The sequence below is a fragment of the Microcaecilia unicolor genome, chromosome 5 (assembly GCF_901765095.1).
Source record: "Microcaecilia unicolor chromosome 5, aMicUni1.1, whole genome shotgun sequence".
NCBI classification, from domain to species: domain Eukaryota; kingdom Metazoa; phylum Chordata; class Amphibia; order Gymnophiona; family Siphonopidae; genus Microcaecilia; species Microcaecilia unicolor.
Genome location: NC_044035.1, coordinates 176877766 through 176896159, shown reverse-complemented (window position 1 = coordinate 176896159; position 18394 = coordinate 176877766). Strand labels below are relative to the sequence as shown.

At 49.1% G+C, this 18394-nt stretch overlaps 1 protein-coding gene across 1 annotated transcript in view; it reads left to right on the top strand.

The window, feature by feature from the left end:
- Nucleotides 1-18394, top strand: part of LOC115470429 (splicing factor 3B subunit 3-like) — a gene marked incomplete at its 3' end in the record, with an annotated part of 107982 nt that overhangs the window by 31152 nt on the left and 58436 nt on the right. Inside the window, 1 exon segment of the mRNA XM_030203607.1 lies at nt 17748-17889. Coding sequence (XP_030059467.1) covers nt 17748-17889 — 142 coding nt within the window.

The following is an 18394-nucleotide window of genomic DNA, read 5'->3' as shown; positions in this document are numbered from 1 at the left end:
ATAGCTCTGAACTGGCCGCGTCGACCGTGGTACGGAGATCTGGTGCGGTTGGCGGTCGCGAAGCCCCTTCAGTTGTTGGAAACAGTACTCTTGTGTCAAGGCCCGATAGTTATGCCAGACCCGGCTCGGTTCTCGCTTATGGCTTGGCTCTTGAGAGGCACAGGTTGAGGAAGAAAGGGTTTTCTGCCAGAGTCATTGATACAATGTTGAAGTCCCGCAGAACCTCCACTTCATTGGCGTATGTTCGGGTTTGGAGATTGTTTGAGCACTGGTGTGCAGAGCGGACGGTGATGCCTTTTCGTTCCTCGGTGGCGGAGGTCTTGGAATTTTTGCAGGATGGTTTGGACAGGGGTCTGGCCTTGGCTACCTTGAAGGTTCAGGTGGCAGCGTTGTCGTGTTTTCGGGGGAAGGTTCAGGGGAAGTCCATTGCTTCTATTCCTGAGGTTGTTCGTTTTTTGAAGGGTGTGAAGTTGTTGCAGCCGCCTCGTCGGCGGTTGGTTCCCCCGTGGGATTTGAATCTCGTTTTAGATGCCTTAGTCAGACCTCCATTTGAACCTTTGGTTGCGGCTTTGTGCAAAGATCTTTCCTTGAAGGCGGTCTTTTTGGTAGCTATTACCTCAGCTCGGAGAGTCTCGGAATTGCAGGCTCTGTCGTGTAGAGAGCCCTTTCTGTCCTTTTCCAAGGAAAAGGTGTCTTTGAGGCCGGTGCCTTCCTTTTTGCCAAAGGTGGTTTCAGAGTTTCATGTTAATCAGGTCATTTCGTTGCCTGTTTTAGGTAACTTGGCGGGAGATTCGGAACAGCGTCGGCTGGCGAAGTTAGATGTTCGGCGCATCTTGCGGTGTTATCTGTCTAGAACACAGGCGTTCAGAGTGTCGGATCGTTTGTTCGTGCTTCATGGTGGCCCTAAAAAGGGTGCAGCGGCATCCAAGGCGACGATAGCAAGATGATTGAAGGAGGCGATTGCGTCAGCCTATTTGGTGAAGGGCCGTGAGGTTCCTAAGGTGTTTTCTGCTCATTCTACCAGAGTGGTTGCGGCCTCTTGGGCGGAGAATAGTATGATTCCTCCTTCAGATATTTGTCGGGCGGCGGTTTGGTCTTCGTTGCATTCGTTTAAGTTAAAGTTGTGTTTTTTGTTGCTCTGCTTTGTGAGTGTTATACTGGCTACTGTATGTACTGCACAGGTTATATAGTCAGTGTTCAAAGCTCAGTGTTTTCTCAGTCTCCCTCTGCTGGTAGGAGTACATAACCCACGCGTCTTGACCGGTCTGGAGGGTCTAGAGGAAAGAAAATTAGCAGGTAAGATCTAATTTCACCTTATGGTTTATGGTTTGCTCTAACATCTCCCTTTGTGATCCTGATAATTGCTGGAGTCCCAACTCCTGCAAATATTGTTGTATTTCCCCCCTGGAAACCTCCGCCCCTTTCGCGTATAAGGTAGTGTAGTATTGCACAAATTGGTCACGTATAGCCCTGTCACTGTACAAAGGAATCCCTCCCTGTCCCTTAATCATCGCTATTGTACTATTGACCTGACGTTGCTTAAGAAAGCGGGCTAGCATAGTACTCGATTTATTACTAAATTCGAAGAATTTCTGTTGCATGAGATGCCTTTGAAATTCCATTTTTTCCACCTGCAGTTTTTGTAATTCAGCCCTACATTCTAATAAACTTTGCAAGACCTCTAGATTCCTTCCCTCCTGATGTTCCACCTCTAGTTGTGCTAATCTTACTCTAATCTCCAATTCCCTAGATTCACGCTCCCGCTTCCGGATCGCTCCATTTTTGATGAGGCGTCCCCTTATAACCACTTTAAGAGCATCCCACAAGCTCCCGTCAGACACCTCACCCGTATCATTAAATTCCATATATTCCTTAATGGCCCCCCGGATCTCTGTACAGATCTTATCATCCCCTATTAATGATTCATTCAACCTCCAATAGGTAGATTTCCTTTCTTGCCCTAGATCCGAGAACGTGATCCAAACCAGGGCATGGTCAGAAGCATGAATGCTCTCTACTTCTGTTTCTCCCACCCTTTCCCATAGGGAGCGGCTAACCCAGATCACATCAATTCTTGTGTATGTCTGTTGTGCGTGCGAGTAGAATGAAAATGTTCGTTGCCTAGGATGTTGCAGCCTCCAAACGTCAAGGAGATCCAACTCCTTGACTAAAGCCTTTAGCTTACTTCTATGTGGTTTGAGATTACCTCCTTCACCCTTGGAATGATCCAGCCATGCCCAGGTCATATTAAAATCTCCCCCCATTATTACCCTGCCTGCTGCAAACCGCGCTAATTCTTCTCGAAGAGATTCAAAAAATTGTCCCTGCCCTGTGTTGGGAGCATATAGATTTATAATTGTTACAGTCTGATTATATAGTTTCCCTTTTATCGCAATGCATCTCCCCTGTGCCTCTGTATACATATCTTCCTTAAGAAATGGAACCTCCTTCCTAATGTATGTAGCCAGACTCCCCATTTTGCCTCCCCGTGGGTCTGCCAGTGCATAATAGTTTCCGAAATTCTTATGTTGCAGCAACCTTTGATCTTTCTTTTGTATGTGTGTTTCCTGGAGCATGATAATGTCCCACTTTAAACGCCTGAGTTCATTAAAAATAATACTTCTTTTCCCTGGGTTGTTTAAGCCATTAACATTCCATGAACCCATCCTAACCCCCTCCCCCCTCCCCCCTCCCCCCTTCCCTGTCTTCAACCGGTCTCCCTCCCTTCCTGCCAGTTAGTTCTTGAAGGTCAAGTGTGTCAACGACTGGGTGCCACTGTGTACCTTCATATCCCATTCAATCTCACCCATCTATACATCCACCCTTCATGCGCTCACCCTTTCCACAACATTTCCTATATTTGAGCCCTAGCAGTCCCTTAACTACTTCAACAGCTCACTCCAACCACCATTTAGTCCATTACAGTCAAGTTTGATCTCCTTGCGCCGGGCTAGATGTGCTGGGAAGTGATGTTCATCTTCTGTCTCTTCTAACTGTTGTCCATCCCGATTGCGACCTGATCCCGGAGCCCGAAGTCTCTCCTTTCGGCCTCTGTCCCTCTGCCGGAAGATCTTTACACCCCAGATCCAGCAATGCTTTCCACGCTCCCTCCGTGGTCTGACATTTTTTGGATTGATTGCCCATTGTGAATTGCAGGCCAAACGGGTAAAGCCATTTGTACCTTAAACCCTTCTGCTGCAGATAGGTTGTCACCATTTTGAAGTCTCTTCTCCTTGTCAAAGTCGCCTGCGCCAAATCTTGAAAAACTTTAACACTACAGTTCTTCCATGCTATGTCCCCCATGCTTCTTTCCAAATCAATTCCTTTGCTTGAAACTCGTGAAAACAGACTATAATGTCTCTGGGTGCATCTCCTCTCCGAGGACCAAGACTCCTGTGCGCCCTATCAAGCTGCACAGTATCCATTCTATGCTCTGATTGGGAGTTCTCCCCCGAAGTTAAGATGAATGCACACAATTCCTGAATTACTTTCACACTCCCCAAATTGATCCTCCTCAGGGACCCCTTTGAATCTCAAATTACCTCTCCGCGATCTATTCTCAAGATCTTCCATGTTCAGTTCCAACTCCATTCTGATTCGTTTTTCCTCTTTAAGGGTAGCTTGCACAGTTTGTAGCTCCTCTCCCATTGCCTCTATATTTTCCTCAGTTAGGGCCACTCTGTTTCCTATCTCTTGAATTTCTCCACGCAATTCTGCAACAGCAGCTTGAATTTCTTTTTTTGAGGTTACAACCTCCGTCTTCAATTCCTGAAACCATTTGGCAACATCCCTCTTAGTGAGCTCCATTTCGCTCTCCGAGCGCTCTTCATGCTCCAGCTCCGAGTCCGAGACGTCAGCCGCCATTTTGGCTCCGCGCTTCCCCGCTGTCTTCTCTAGCGCTGCTTCCGCCTCTGTTTTGTCCGCTTTGAAGTGGTATTTCTCCAGCTTTTTTTGGGTCGTCATGCTGTCGGACCTTAGCTGGAGCTTTGGTGGCGCGATTTTTCTCAATTTCTCAGGTGGGATCTTATTTAATATCGAAGCACCTCCGGAGCTTCTCTTTCATGCGGCCATCTCCCAGTGATGACGTCACTTCCTCGCCTATACCCACATCTTGATACTCCTAGCTTACAAGAAGTGTCTTCAATTTCGGTTGGGAACTCGGCGCTTTCAGTACTGTGTACTGCCCTTTGGCCTCGCGTCTGCACCCAGGGTTTTTACAAAGTGCCTGGCAGTTGTCGCAGCATCGCTACGCAGACTGGGAGTACATGTGTTCCCTTATCTCGACAATTCACTGGTGGGCGCTCTACAGTCCATGCGGATGACTATTCGAGTGCTAGAGCTACTGGGGTTTGTGATCAATTATCCCAACTGTGTCCCGGTTGAAAAATTGGAGTTCATTGGAGCTCTGTTGGACACACGGACGTCTCGAGCTTATCTTCTCCAGGCAAGGGCAGACAATCTCCTGGCCCTCTTGTCCCATGGCTCAGCGTCTCAACAGATCACAGTTCGGCAGATGTTGAGACTCTTAGGACACATGGCCTCCACAGTTCATGTAACTCCCATAACACGCCTACATATGAGATCAGCTCAATGGACCCTAGCTTCCCAGTGGTGCCAGGCCACCGGGGATCTAGAGGATGTGATCCATCTCTCCATCTACTTTTGCAGTTCCCTTCAGTGGTGGACCATTTGATCCAATTTGACCTTGGGACATCCATTCCAAATTCCTCAGCCACAAAAAGTGCTGATGACGGATGCATCCCTCCTGGGGTGGGGAGCTCATGTAGATGGACTTCACACTCAAGGAGCTTGGTCCTTTCAGGAAAAGGGTCTTCAGATCAACCTCCTGGAATTACGAGCGATCTGGAATGCTCTCAAGGCTTTCATAGATCAGCTGTCCAACCAGATCATTCTGATTCAGACAGACAATCAGGTTGCTATGTATTACACCAACAAGCCCTCTGTGTCAGGAAGCCGTCCGGATGTGGCTTTGGGCACGCTGTCACGGCATGTTTCTCCAGGCCACGTATCTGGCAGGCGTAAACAACAGTCTGGCCGACAGGTTGAGCAGGATCATGCAACCTCACGAGTGGTCGCTCAACATGGGCGCTGTCCACAAGATCTTCCAAGCGTGGGACACCCCCTCTGTGGATCTTTTTGCCACTCAGATCAATCACAAAGTCCCTCAATTCTGTTCCAGACTTCAGGCCCATGATAGACTAGTGTCACATTCCTTTCTCTTGCATTGGGGGACAGGCCTTCTGTATGTGTATCCTCCCATACCTCTAGTAGGGAAGACATTGCTGAAACTCAAGCAAGACCGCAGAACAATAATCTTGGTTGCTCCTTTCTGGCCTAGTCAGATTTGGTTTCCTCTTCTTCTGAAGATGTCCTCCGAAGAACCATGGAGATTGGAGTGTTTTCCGACCCTCATCACCCAGAACGAGGGGTCGCTTCTACATCCCAACCTCCAATCTCTGGCTCTCACTGCCTGGATGTTGAGAGCTTAGAAGTTGTCTCCTTGGGTCTTTCAGAGGGTGTCTCCCGAGTCTTGCTTCCAGGAAAGATTCCACGAAAAAGTGTTATTCTTTCAAATGGAGGAGGTTTGTCGTATGGTGTGACAACTAGGCCCTAGATCCTTTTTCTTGTCCTACACGGACCTTGCTTGAATACTTTCTACACTTATCAGAGTCTGGTCTCAAGGCCAACTCCGTAAGAGTTCACCTTAGTGCAATTAGTGCTTACCATCAACTTGTAGATGGTAAGCCTATCTCTGGACAGCCTTTAGTTGTTCGCTTCATGAGAGGTTTGCTTTTGTCAGAGCCCCCTGTCAAACCTCCACCGGTGTCATGGGATCTCAACATCGTTCTCACCCAGCTGATGAAAGCTCCTTTTGAGCCACTGAATTCCTGCCATCAAGTACTTGACCTGGAAGATCATTTTCTTGGTGGCTGTTACTTCAGCTCGTAGAGTCAGTGAGCTCCAAGCCTTGGTAGTGCATGCACCTTATATCAAGTTTCATCACAACAGAGTAATCCTCTGCACTCACCCTAAGTTCTTGCCAAAGGTGGTGTCGGAGTTCCATCTGAATCAGTCAGTTGTCTTGCCAACATTCTTTCCCCGTCCTCATACCTGCCCTGGTGAAGACAAGTTGCATCCCTTGGACTGTAAGAGAGCATTGGCCTTTTACGTGGAGCGATCAAAGCCCTAAAGACAGTCCGCCCAGTTGTTTGTTTCTTTTGATCCCAACAGGAGGGGAGTCACCATTGGAAAACGCACAATCTCTAATTGGCTAGCGGATTGCATATCCTTTACTTATGCACAAGCTGGGCTGACTCTAGAGGGCCATGTCACGGCTCATAATGTCAGGGCCATGGCTGCGTCAGTGGCTCACTTGAAGTCAGCTTCTATTGAAGAGATTTGCAAAGCCACAACGTGGTTATCAGTCCACACATTCACATCTCACTACTGCCTTCAGCAGGATACCCAACGTGACAGTCGGTTTGGGCAGTCGGTGCTGCAGAATCTGTTGAGGGTTTAGAATCCAACTCCACCCTCCTAGGCCCATTTTTGTTCTGTTCCAGGCTGCACTCTCACCATAGAGTTGGTGCCGTAGGCTCAAGTTCATATGCAGTCACTCAAAAGATCTCTGTTAAGCTGTTGGATGGCTTATAGTCAGTCCTATAAGTGCTGTATTCTATGGACTCCAGAAGCCTGCCTCAGCTTCAGGTGATGGCTTAATCTTCAGAATCAGAAGAAGGGCATGCAGTTGGAAACCCAGCTGGATGATATTAAAAATGGATACCAGCGTCTTAGGTTGGGGTGCTCATTGCTTCGGGAATGTGGTGCAGGGGACATGATCGGCTTCAGGAAGCATCTTGGTCAATCAGTTGTTTGGAAACCAGAGCCATTCGGAAGGCCTTGGTAACCTTCAAGGAACTGGTAACAGGCAAAGTGGTGAGAATTTTATTGGACAATGCTATGGCATTGGTGTATGTCAACGGGCAATGAGGAACAAAGAGTGCTGCGGTGGCACAGGAGACATTTCCTTTTCTTTGTTGGGCTGCACACATGGCCAGAGTTCAGGATATTCAGGTGGATTTTCTAAGCAGGCACTCTTAAGATCCAGGAGAATGAGACTTAACGAGGGGGTTCTTTTAACAACTTGGTGGGGATTACTCTTCTGAATTTGATGGCAATTAGCCATAATGCCAAGTTGTTCTGCTTTTCAGCTGACAGAAAGAACAATGATCGGAAGGTTTGAATGCCCTGGTCCAACCTTGCCCACAGTTGAGGCTCCTTGTATGTCTTTCTCTTTAGCCAGTGATAGGCTGAGTTCGTCGAAGGATTCTTTCTCATTCTGATCTTGTTATTCTCCGAGGACAAGCAGGCTGCTTGTTCTCACTGATGGGTGACGTCCACGGCAGCCCCTCCAATCGGAAACTTCACTAGCAAAGTCCTTTGCTAGTCCTCGCGCGCCCGCGCGGCCGTCTTCCCGCCCGAAACCGGCTCGAGCCGGCCAGTCTTCTTTTGTCCGCACTCGGTACGGTCGTTTTTTCGCCGTGTCGAGCCCCGGAAAGTCGACCTCGCGCGTCCAAAGTTTTTTTGAGCGTGTTTTTTCTTCGGAAAGCTTTGTTCTAGTGCGGGAAGTGCTCCGCAAACCCTCCCCGGGTTTCGTGTCAATCCTCCCCGTACTTCCAGCTTTTTGCCCCGCTAAGTTTCCTTTCGTCGTCGGGGTAGGCCTCTTCGGCCTCGGTCGAGATTTTTTCTCCCTCTAAATTTTGGTGCTTCAATTTTCGCCATTTCGGCTTTTGATTTCGCCGGCGTGATTTTTCCGCCCATGACATCGAAGCCTTCCAGCGGCTTCAAGAAGTGCACCCAGTGCGCCCGGGTTATCTCGCTCACTGATCGACACTCCTCGTGTCTTCAGTGTCTGGGGGCTGAGCACCGCCCTCAGAACTGCAGTCTGTGTTCCCTGCTTCAAAGGCGGACTCAGGTAGCGAGACTAGCCCAGTGGAACGTGTTGTTCTCGGGCTCTTCGTCGGCATCGGCACCGGGATCTTCGAGTGCATCGACGTCAGCGTCCAGACCATCTTCCTCGGCCGCCCTTGCATCGAGTGCATCGAGGCATCGGGCCTCTGCATCGGCGCCGAGACATCGGATAGCTGCATCGACGTCGGTGGTACCGGGACCTCGTCTCCTGATTTCGTCGGACGGTGGTGCATCGAGCGGAGTGCAGGTGAGGGCTGTCCATTCCCCTGCTGGTGGCGGTGAGCCCTCGGGTGGGTCTCCTCCTACCCTGAGGGCTCCTGCGGTACAGCCCCCCCGAGATCGACCCCCTTCGGTCTCGGCCCCGAGGAAGCGACGGATGGATTCTACGTCCTCGTCGGTGCCGGGGAGCTCCGGTGACATGCTTCGGAAGAAATCGAAGAAGCATCGACACCGGTCTCCTCCCCGTGTCGGCACCGAGAGCTCTGGGTCGCCGAGGGATTCGGCACCCAGCAGGCATCGGCACCGAGAGGACCGCTCACCCTCTGTTCAAGAGGTGTCGATGCGCTCCACTCTGGACAGCCCGGAACAGCCTCCTCGCCCGGAACAGGTTCTGACGTCGACGCCTGCATCGACCTCTCAGCCTTTTTCTGCAGCCACTCTGAACGAGAGCCTCCGGGCCGTTCTCCCAGAGATTCTGGGGGAGCTGTTGCGCCCTACCCCTCCGGTACCGGCGGTGCTTGCGCCTCCGGTACCGTCGAGCGTGGCGCCGGCTGGCCCATCGCCCAGGTTGAGGTCCCCGACGTCGGTACCGCGTGCGGTGCCGACCGCGGCCACCTCCCAGGAAGGCTCCCCGACTACGTCGGCGGAGGGAGCTTCGCCGATGCGGGCGAGGGAGTCTACCTCTCGACGCCCCCATCGTGGACGTGGTTCCACGGAGTCGAGCAGGGCGAGGTTGCAGACACAGGTTCGTGAACTTGTGTCTGACACCGAGGGTGAGGCCTCGTGGGAGGAAGAGGAAGACCCCAGATATTTCTCTGACGAGGAGTCTGAGGGTCTTCCGTCTGATCCCACTCCCTCTCCTGAAAGGCAGCTTTCTCCTCCTGAGAGCCTGTCTTTCGCTTCCTTTGTCCGGGAGATGTCTACGGCCATCCCCTTCCTGGTGGTCGTGGAGGACGAGCCCAGGGCTGAAATGTTTGAGCTCCTGGACTATCCTTCTCCACCTAAGGAAGCGTCCACTGTTCCCTTGCATCATGTCCTAAAAAAGACATTGCTTGCGAACTGGACAAAACCCTTAACTAATCCCCACATTCCCAAGAAGATCGAGTCCCAGTACCGGATCCATGGGGACCCAGAGCTGATGCGCACTCAGTTGCCTCATGACTCTGGAGTTGTGGATTTGGCCCTAAAGAAGACTAAGAGTTCTAGGGAACATGCTTCGGCGCCCCCGGGCAAGGACGCTAGAACCTTAGACTCCTTTGGGAGGAAGGCCTACCATTCCTCTATGCTCGTGTCCAAGATCCAGTCTTACCAGCTCTACACGAGCATACACATGCGGAACAATGTGCGGCAGTTGGCGGGCTTGGTTGATGCTCTTCCCCCCGAGCAAGCCAAGCCTTTTCAGGAGGTGGTCAGGCAGCTGAAGGCGTGCAGAAAATTCCTGGCCAGAGGAGTTTGACACTTTTGATGTTGCGTCCAGGGCCGCTGCTCAGGGTGTGGTGATGCGCAGGCTCTCATGGCTGCGTGCCGCCGACCTGGAGAATAGACTCCAGCAGCGGATTGCGGACTCGCCTTGCCGGGCGGACAACATTTTTGGCGAAAAAGTCGAACAGGTGGTAGAGTCTCTCCACCAGCGGGACACCGCATTCGACAAATTCGCCCGCCGGCAGCCTTCAGCCTCTACCTCTACAGGTAGACGATTTTTCGGGGGAAGGAAGACTGTTCCCTACTCTTCTGGCAAGCGTAGGTACAATCCTCCTTCCCGACAGCCTGCGGCCCAGGCTAAGCCCCAGCGCGCTCGCTCTCGTCAGCAGCGTGCGACTCAGCAAGGCCCCGCGGCTCCCCAGCAAAAGCAAGGGGCGAGCTTTTGACTGGCTCCAGCAGAGCATAGCCGACATCCAAGTGTCCGTGCCGGGCGACCTGCCAGTCGGAGGGAGGTTGAAAGCTTTTCACAAAAGGTGGCCTCTCATAACCTCCGATCAGTGGGTTCTGCAAATAGTCCGGCAGGGATACACCCTCAATTTGACATCAAAACCTCCAAATTGTCCACCGGGAGCTCAGTCTTACAGCTTCCAACACAAGAAGGTACTTGCAGAGGAACTCTCCGCCCTTCTCAGCGCCAATGCGGTCGAACCCGTGCCATCCGGGCAAGAAGGGCTGGGATTCTATTCCAGGTACTTCCTTGTGGAAAAGAAAACAGGGGGGATGCGTCCCATCCTAGACCTAAGGGCCCTGAACAAATATCTCGAAAAAGAAAAGTTCAGGATGCTTTCCCTGGGCACCCTTCTCCCCATGATTCAGCAAAACGATTGGCTATGCTCTCTGGACTTGAAGGATGCCTACACACACATCCCGATACTGCCAGCTCACAGACAGTATCTGCGATTTCAGTTGGGCACACGCCACTTCCAGTACTGTGTGCTACCCTTTGGGCTCGCCTCTGCGCCCAGAGTGTTCACGAAGTGCTTGGCTGTAGTGGCAGCGGCACTTCGCAGGCTGGGGGTGCATGTGTTCCCATATCTCGACGATTGGCTGGTGAAGAACACATCCGAGGCAGGAGCCCTGCAGTCCATGCAGATGACTATTCGCCTCCTGGAGCTACTGGGGTTTGTGATAAATTACCCAAAGTCCCATCTTCTCCCAGTGCAGAAACTCGAATTCATAGGAGCCCTGCTGGACTCTCGGACGGCTCGCGCCTATCTCCCAGAGACGAGAGCCAACAACTTGTTGTCCCTCGTCTCGCGGGTGCGAGCGTCCCAGCAGATCACAGCTCGGCAGATGTTGAGATTGCTGGGCCACATGGCCTCCACAGTTCATGTGACTCCCATGGCCCGCCTTCACATGAGATCTGCTCAATGGACCCTGGCCTCTCAGTGGTATCAGGCCGCCGGAGGTCTAGAGGACGTGATCCACCTGTCCACGAGTTTTCTCAACTCCCTGTATTGGTGGACGATTTGCTCCAATTTGACTCTGGGACGTCCCTTCCAAATTCCTCAGCCGCAAAAAGTGCTGACCACGGATGCGTCCCTCCTGGGATGGGGAGCTCATGTCGATGGGCTCCACACCCAAGGAAGCTGGTCCCTCCAGGAACGCGATCTGCAGATCAATCTTCTGGAGTTACGAGCGATCTGGAACGCTCTGAAGGCTTTCAGAGATCGGCTGTCCCACCAAATTATCCAAATTCAGACAGACAACCAGGTTGCCATGTACTATGTCAACAAGCAGGGGGGCACCGGATCTCGCCCCCTGTGTCAGGAAGCCGTCAGCATGTGGCTCTGGGCTCGCCGTCACGGCATGGTGCTCCAAGCCACATATCTGGCAGGCGTAAACAACAGTCTGGCCGACAGGTTGAGCAGGATTATGCAACCTCACGAGTGGTCGCTCAATTCCCGTGTGGTACGACAGATCTTCCAGGTGTGGGGCACCCCCTTGGTAGATCTCTTCGCATCTCGAGTGAACCACAAAGTCCCTCAGTTCTGTTCCAGGCTTCAGGCCCACGGCAGACTGGCATCGGATGCCTTCCTCCTGGATTGGGGGGAGGGCCTGCTGTATGCTTATCCTCCCATCCCTCTGGTGGGGAAGACTTTGTTGAAACTCAAGCAAGACCGAGGCACCATGATTCTGATTGCTCCTTTTTGGCCGCGTCAGATCTGGTTCCCTCTTCTTCTGGAGTTATCCTCCGAAGAACCGTGGAGATTGGAGTGTTTTCCGACCCTCATCACGCAGGACGAAGGGGCTCTTCTGCATCCCAACCTCCAGTCTCTGGCTCTCACGGCCTGGATGTTGAGGGCGTAGACTTTGCCTCTTTGGGTCTGTCAGAGGGTGTCTCCCGCATCTTGCTTGCTTCCAGGAAAGACTCCACTAAGAGAAGTTACTTCTTTCATTGGAGGAGGTTTGCCGTCTGGTGTGACAGCAAGGCCCTAGATCCTCGCTCTTGTCCTACACAGACCCTGCTTGAATACCTTCTGCACTTGTCTGAGTCTGGTCTTAAGACAAACTCCGTAAGGGTTCACCTTAGTGCAATCAGTGCATACCATTACCAAGTGGAAGGTAAGCCGATCTCAGGACAGCCTTTAGTTGTTCGCTTCATGAGAGGTTTGCTTTTGTCAAAGCCCCCTGTCAAGCCTCCTACAGTGTCATGGGATCTCAATGTCGTTCTCACCCAGCTGATGAAACCTCCTTTTGAGCCACTGAATTCCTGCCATCTGAAGTACTTGACCTGGAAGGTCATTTTCTTGGTGGCAGTTACTTCAGCTCGTAGAGTCAGTGAGCTTCAGGCCCTGGTAGCCCAGGCCCCTTACACCAAATTTCATCATAACAGAGTAGTCCTCCGCACTCACCCTAAGTTCTTGCCAAAGGTCGTGTCGGAGTTCCATCTGAACCAGTCAATTGTCTTGCCAACATTCTTTCCCCGTCCTCATTCCTGCCCTGCTGAACGTCAGCTGCACACATTGGACTGCAAGAGAGCATTGGCCTTCTATCTGGAGCGGACACAGCCCCACAGACAGTCCGCCCAATTGTTTGTTTCTTTTGATCCCAATAGGAGGGGAGTGGCTGTAGGAAAACGCACCATATCCAATTGGCTAGCAGATTGCATTTCCTTCACTTACGCCCAGGCGGGGCTGGCTCTTGAGGGTCATGTCACGGCTCATAATGTTAGAGCCATGGCTGCATCGGTAGCCCACTTGAAGTCAGCCTCCATTGAAGAAATTTGCAAAGCTGCGACGTGGTCATCTGTCCACACATTCACATCTCATTACTGCCTGCAGCAGGATACCCGACGCGACAGTCGGTTCGGGCAGTCAGTTCTTCAGAACCTGTTTGGGCTTTAGGATCCAACTCCACCCCCCGAGGGCCCTGTTTGTTCTGTTCCAGGCTACACTCTCAGTTAGTTGGTAAATTTTTTAGGTCAATCTCAGTTATGTCCTCGCCGTTGCGAGGCCCAATTGACCATGGTTGTTGTTTTGAGTGAGCCTGGGGGCTAGGGATACCCCATCAGTGAGAACAAGCAGCCTGCTTGTCCTCGGAGAAAGCGAATGCTACATACCTGTAGAAGGTATTCTCCGAGGACAGCAGGCTGATTGTTCTCACAAACTCGCCCGCCTCCCCTTTGGAGTTGTGTCTTCCCTTGAAGTGTATTGTCTTGCTACATACTGGACTGGCCGGCTCGAGCCGGTTTCGGGCGGGAAGATGGCCGCGCATGCGCGGTGCGCGCGGGCGCGCGAGGACTAGCAAAGGCCTTTGCTAGTGAAGTTTCCGATTGGAGGGGCTGCCGTGGACGTCACCCATCAGTGAGAACAATCAGCCTGCTGTCCTCGGAGAATACCTTCTACAGGTATGTAGCATTCGCTTTCTTGTAGCTTTAGATTGGCCTTGATTGATGGACTTGATTTGCCTCAAAGTGGGTAATCCACTCAGATTTCCACAGGAGAGATCCCAATAATCATGGAGGATTTGTCTTATGGCTTGACCATTGAGAAGCTGCGTTTGAGGTGATGAAGTTACTCGGGGGATGATTTGCTTGCAACAAGGTCACAGTAACTTCTGTAGCATATATTCGTATTTGACGAGTTTTTGAGGCTTGGTGTTTGGACAGTGTGTTCACCTCTTTTTATGCTTTAGTGGCACAGATTTTAGTCTTATTGCAAGATAGATATAAGAAGGGCAGAGTTCAGCTTGTGGCCTTCGCTTGCATACAGGTTGTGTTTAAAATGCTCCCTTACCCTCTCATCCATGTATAATTCATTTCTTTAAAAAGAGTGGCTCATTTTAGACCTCCAGTGCGTCCAGATTTTCCAGAATGGAATCTGATGCTTCAGACTTTGTTTTTCTCCTTTTGAGCCTTAAGGACTTTACTCTTGACTGGTTTCTGGTAGCTATTTTATTAGCCCAGAGAATTTTCAGAATTCAGACTCTACATTATCTTGTTGGGATCCCTTTTTACCTTTCACAGAAATTGGGATTGCCCTTTGGATGATGCCTTCCTTTTTACACATATCATACAACCCCAGCATTATCCCACATGAGAAAAATATTCAACATAAAGAGATCCTACTTATGATCTTCCTCAAATGTTCTATATGTTACTCAGTGCAGATAATGGGAAGAAGCACAGATTAAACAAAGCCAACATGGGTTTAGTCAAGGAAAATCTTGCCTCACCAATTTAGTAGGGGTGAATAAACATGTGGATAAAGGTGAGCTGGTCGATATTGTGTATCTGGATTTTCAGAAGGCATTTGACAGAGTACCTCATGAAAGACTCCTGAGGAAATTAGAAAGTCATGGTATAGGAGGTAATGTCCTACTGTGGATTTAAAACTGGTTAAAAGACAGAAAACAGAGAGGGTCAGTGTTCTCAATGGAGAAGGGTAGATAGTGGGGTTCCCCAGGGGTCTGTGCTGGGACCATTGCTTTCTAACATATTTCTAAATGATCTAGAGATGGGAGTAACTAGTGAGGTATTTAAATTTGCTGATGACACAAAGTTATTCAAAGTCGTTAAATCGCAGGAGGATTGTGAAAAATTACAAGAGGACCTTACGAGACTGGGCATCTAAATGGCAGATGATGTTTAATGTGAGCATGTGGGAAACAGGAACCCAGACTATAGCTATGTGATGCAAGGTTCCACATTGGGAATTGCCGCCCAGGAAAAGGATCTAGGTGATGATACATTGAAACCATTTGCTCAGTATGCAGCGGTGGCAATAAAGCAAATAGAATGTTAGGAATTATTAGGAAAGGACTGGAAAACAAAGCTGAGAATGTTATAATGGCTTTGCATTGCTCCGTGGTACAACCACTAGAGAATAAAACAGGGATCCGCGATAACCATGGAGACAGGGATAGAGTCTGAGGGGACGGGGTGGAGATGGGGATGGGCCCGGATGAGGACAGAGCCCATGGGGAAAGGGTGTAGATGGGGACAGATCCCGTGTTATTCTCTACTTTGAAGCCTTTTAATGAACTGGACCGTTATTTGTTTGAATGATGCAGACGACGATATTTTGATTTTTTTGTAAAAACAAGCAAACATGCTGACCACAGCTAGCAAAATTTGCATGCGGAATCCTACACATTCCTGCTATCAGCACATCATCTGAGAAGACATCTTCTGTTGCTGGAAGGACTGTGGAAGACAAGAGAGCTAGACTGAATCCAGAGACTGTTGATGACTTATTCCTAGGCTGTGTTTTACATAAGTAATGCCACACTGGGAAAAGACCAAGGGTCCATCGAGCCCAGCGTCCTGTCCACGACAGCGGCCAATCCAGGCCAAGGGCAGCTGGCAAGCTACCCAAACGTACAAACATTCTATACATGTTATTCCTGGAACTGTGGATTTTTCTCAAGTCCATTTAGTAGTGGTTTATGGACTTGTTCTTTAGGAAACCGTCTAACCCCTTTTTAAACTCTGCCAAGCTAACCAACTTCACCACGGTCTCCGGCAACGAATTCCAGAGTTTAATTATGCGTTGGGTGAAGAAATATTTTCTCCGGTTTGTTTTAAATTTACTACACTGTAGTTTCATTGCATGCCCCCTAGTCCTAGTATTTTTGGAAAGCGTGAACAGACGCTTCACATCCACCTGTTCCACTCCACTCATTATTTTATATGCCTCTATCATGTCTCCCCTCAGCCGTCTCTTCTCCAAACTGAAAAGCCCTAGCCTCCTTAGTTTTTCTTCATAGGGAAGTCGTCCAATCCCCGCTATCATTTTAGTCGCCCTTCGCGGCACCTTTTCCAATTCTACTATATCTTTCTTGAGATGCAGCGACCAGAATTGAACACAATACTCAAGGTGCGGTCGCACCATGGAGCGATACAACGGCATTATAACATCTTCACACCTGTTTTCCATACCTTTCCTAATAATACCCAACATTCTATTAGCTTTCCTAGCTGCAGCAGCACACTGAGCAGAAGGTTTCAGTGTGTTATCAACGACAACACCCAGATCCCTTTCTTGGTCCTTAACTCCTAACGTGGAACCTTGCATGACGTAGCTATAATTCGGGTTCTTTTTTCCCACATGCATCACCTTGCACTTGCTCACATTAAACGTCATCTGCCATTTAGTCTCCCAATCTTGTAAGGTCCTTCTGTAATTTTTCACAATCCTGTCGCGAGTTAACAACTTTGAATAACTTTGTGTCATCAGCAAATTTAATTACCTCGCTAGTTACTCCCATCTCTAAATCATTTATAAATATATTAAAAAGCAGCGGTCCTAGCACAGACCCCTGAGGAACCCCACTAGCTACCCTTCTCCATTGTGAATACTGCCCATTTAATCCCACTCTCTGTTTCCTATCCTTCAGCCAGTTTTTAATCCACAATAGGACATTTCTTCCTATCCCATGACCCTCCAATTTCCTCTGTAGCCTTTCATGAGGTACCTTGTCAAACGCCTTTTGAAAATCCAGATACACAATATCAACTGGCTCCCCTTTGTCCACATGTTTGTTTACTCCTTCAAAGAATTGAAGTAAATTGGTCAGGCAAGATTTCCCCACACAAAAGCCGTGCTTACTTGGTCTCAGTAATCCATGTCCTTGGATGTGCTCTGTAATTTTGTTTTTAATTTTGTTCTGTTACAGGCTGCACCTACACCTAGTATGTATATAGTTTCAGGTTTATTGAAGCTTTTGTCTCAACGTTTCGAGACTCTAGCTTTCTTGTTTTCGGTGAGCCTCATAGCTAGGGATTCTCACATGTGGTAATAACACAACCTGCTTGTTCTCAGAGAAGGCAAAGATACTTACCTATAGCTGGTGTTGTCCGAGGACAGCAGACCGCTTATTCTCACATACTCTTCCACCTCCCCTAGGAGTTGTTTTTGGTTGAACTCTTTATGCTCTTCACTTTGCTCAAGTGTCAGGCGGGAAGGCACTAGCTTATGCGCGGTGGGATGCTGCTAGAATATAACTAGTGATTTCAGCTTCTGCACTGGGGCTCCATCGGATGAGGTCACACATATGTGAGAATAACATATGTTCGTGAGTGAATAGTTTAAACTAGGAAGGAAAAAGATCTCATTATTTACAAGAGCACTAGAAATATGTGCTTCTCAGATCCACTCGTTGTCAAAAAACCTTCCTTCATACAGTGAGAATTAATTCTTTAACAAAACTGCATTTTATGTATCTGCACTCTATTAGCAGTGTCATAGTGTTCAAAATAATAAATTTTAGACTTATCTTAAAAGGTCCATATTCTGACATTGGCCAGTGTTTTACAATCATATGTTCACTGTGTCAGGGAAATAACTTGCCTTGTAATGTTTTGCTTTACTATTATCAATTCCCTTACTGTGTAGTATTTTTGTTTGAGCACAAAGAGTTAGAAGAATAGCAGCTTTTGTTAACCACATGTGCTGGGGTACTCATAATTTTCAGGCAACATGATTCCAAATCTGATAGATGGAGACAATGATCCCAAGCTGAGGTGTTGGTTCTTTCCACAGTAGTTGACTGATTTTTTTTTTTTTTTTTTGCTCTGTTTGTATTTATTGAAATGCTTCTGTTGTTTTCAGGAAGCAGACAATGATCCAACAGGAGAGGCAGCTGCTAACACCCAGCAGACACTAACGTTTTATGAGTTGGACTTGGGTCTGAACCATGTTGTCAGGAAATATAGTGAGCCCCTGGAGGAGCATGGGAACTTCCTTATAACAGGTAAATGGACTCCCATCTGCAGAGCAGAAATGAACTGCTGAAGTTACATAGCATCCAGTACTAGGATGGTGAATGGATGGTGCTGCAATGTATATGAATTGCCTATGAGCATGTATACATGAAGAAAATGAATGCCCAGTGTTGTACATTATAGTATCAACTGCAGTGCTTTAAAATAGTCTATTTTATAAACAAAGTATTGTTTAAAAGAAAAGTTAAGGGCTAGCCTAGTGGCTCAGATGGCAAGCACATGTAGAAAGTCCCTGGTTCAATCTCTGGGTTAGGTCTTTTCATGCCATATGTTGGCTGAAATAGCAGATGTTATAGGGACATCATTCACAGTTCCTAAATGGGAGAGAGCGATGTCACTTGCGTAAGAGTGACATCTGGTGGCCAGATTCAGGGTTCATGATACAGGGGCCCAGATGAAGCTCTGGTACATGGTTTCCAACCCAAGACAATCCATTCAAATAATGACTAAGTATATTTGGAGCAGTGGAATGGT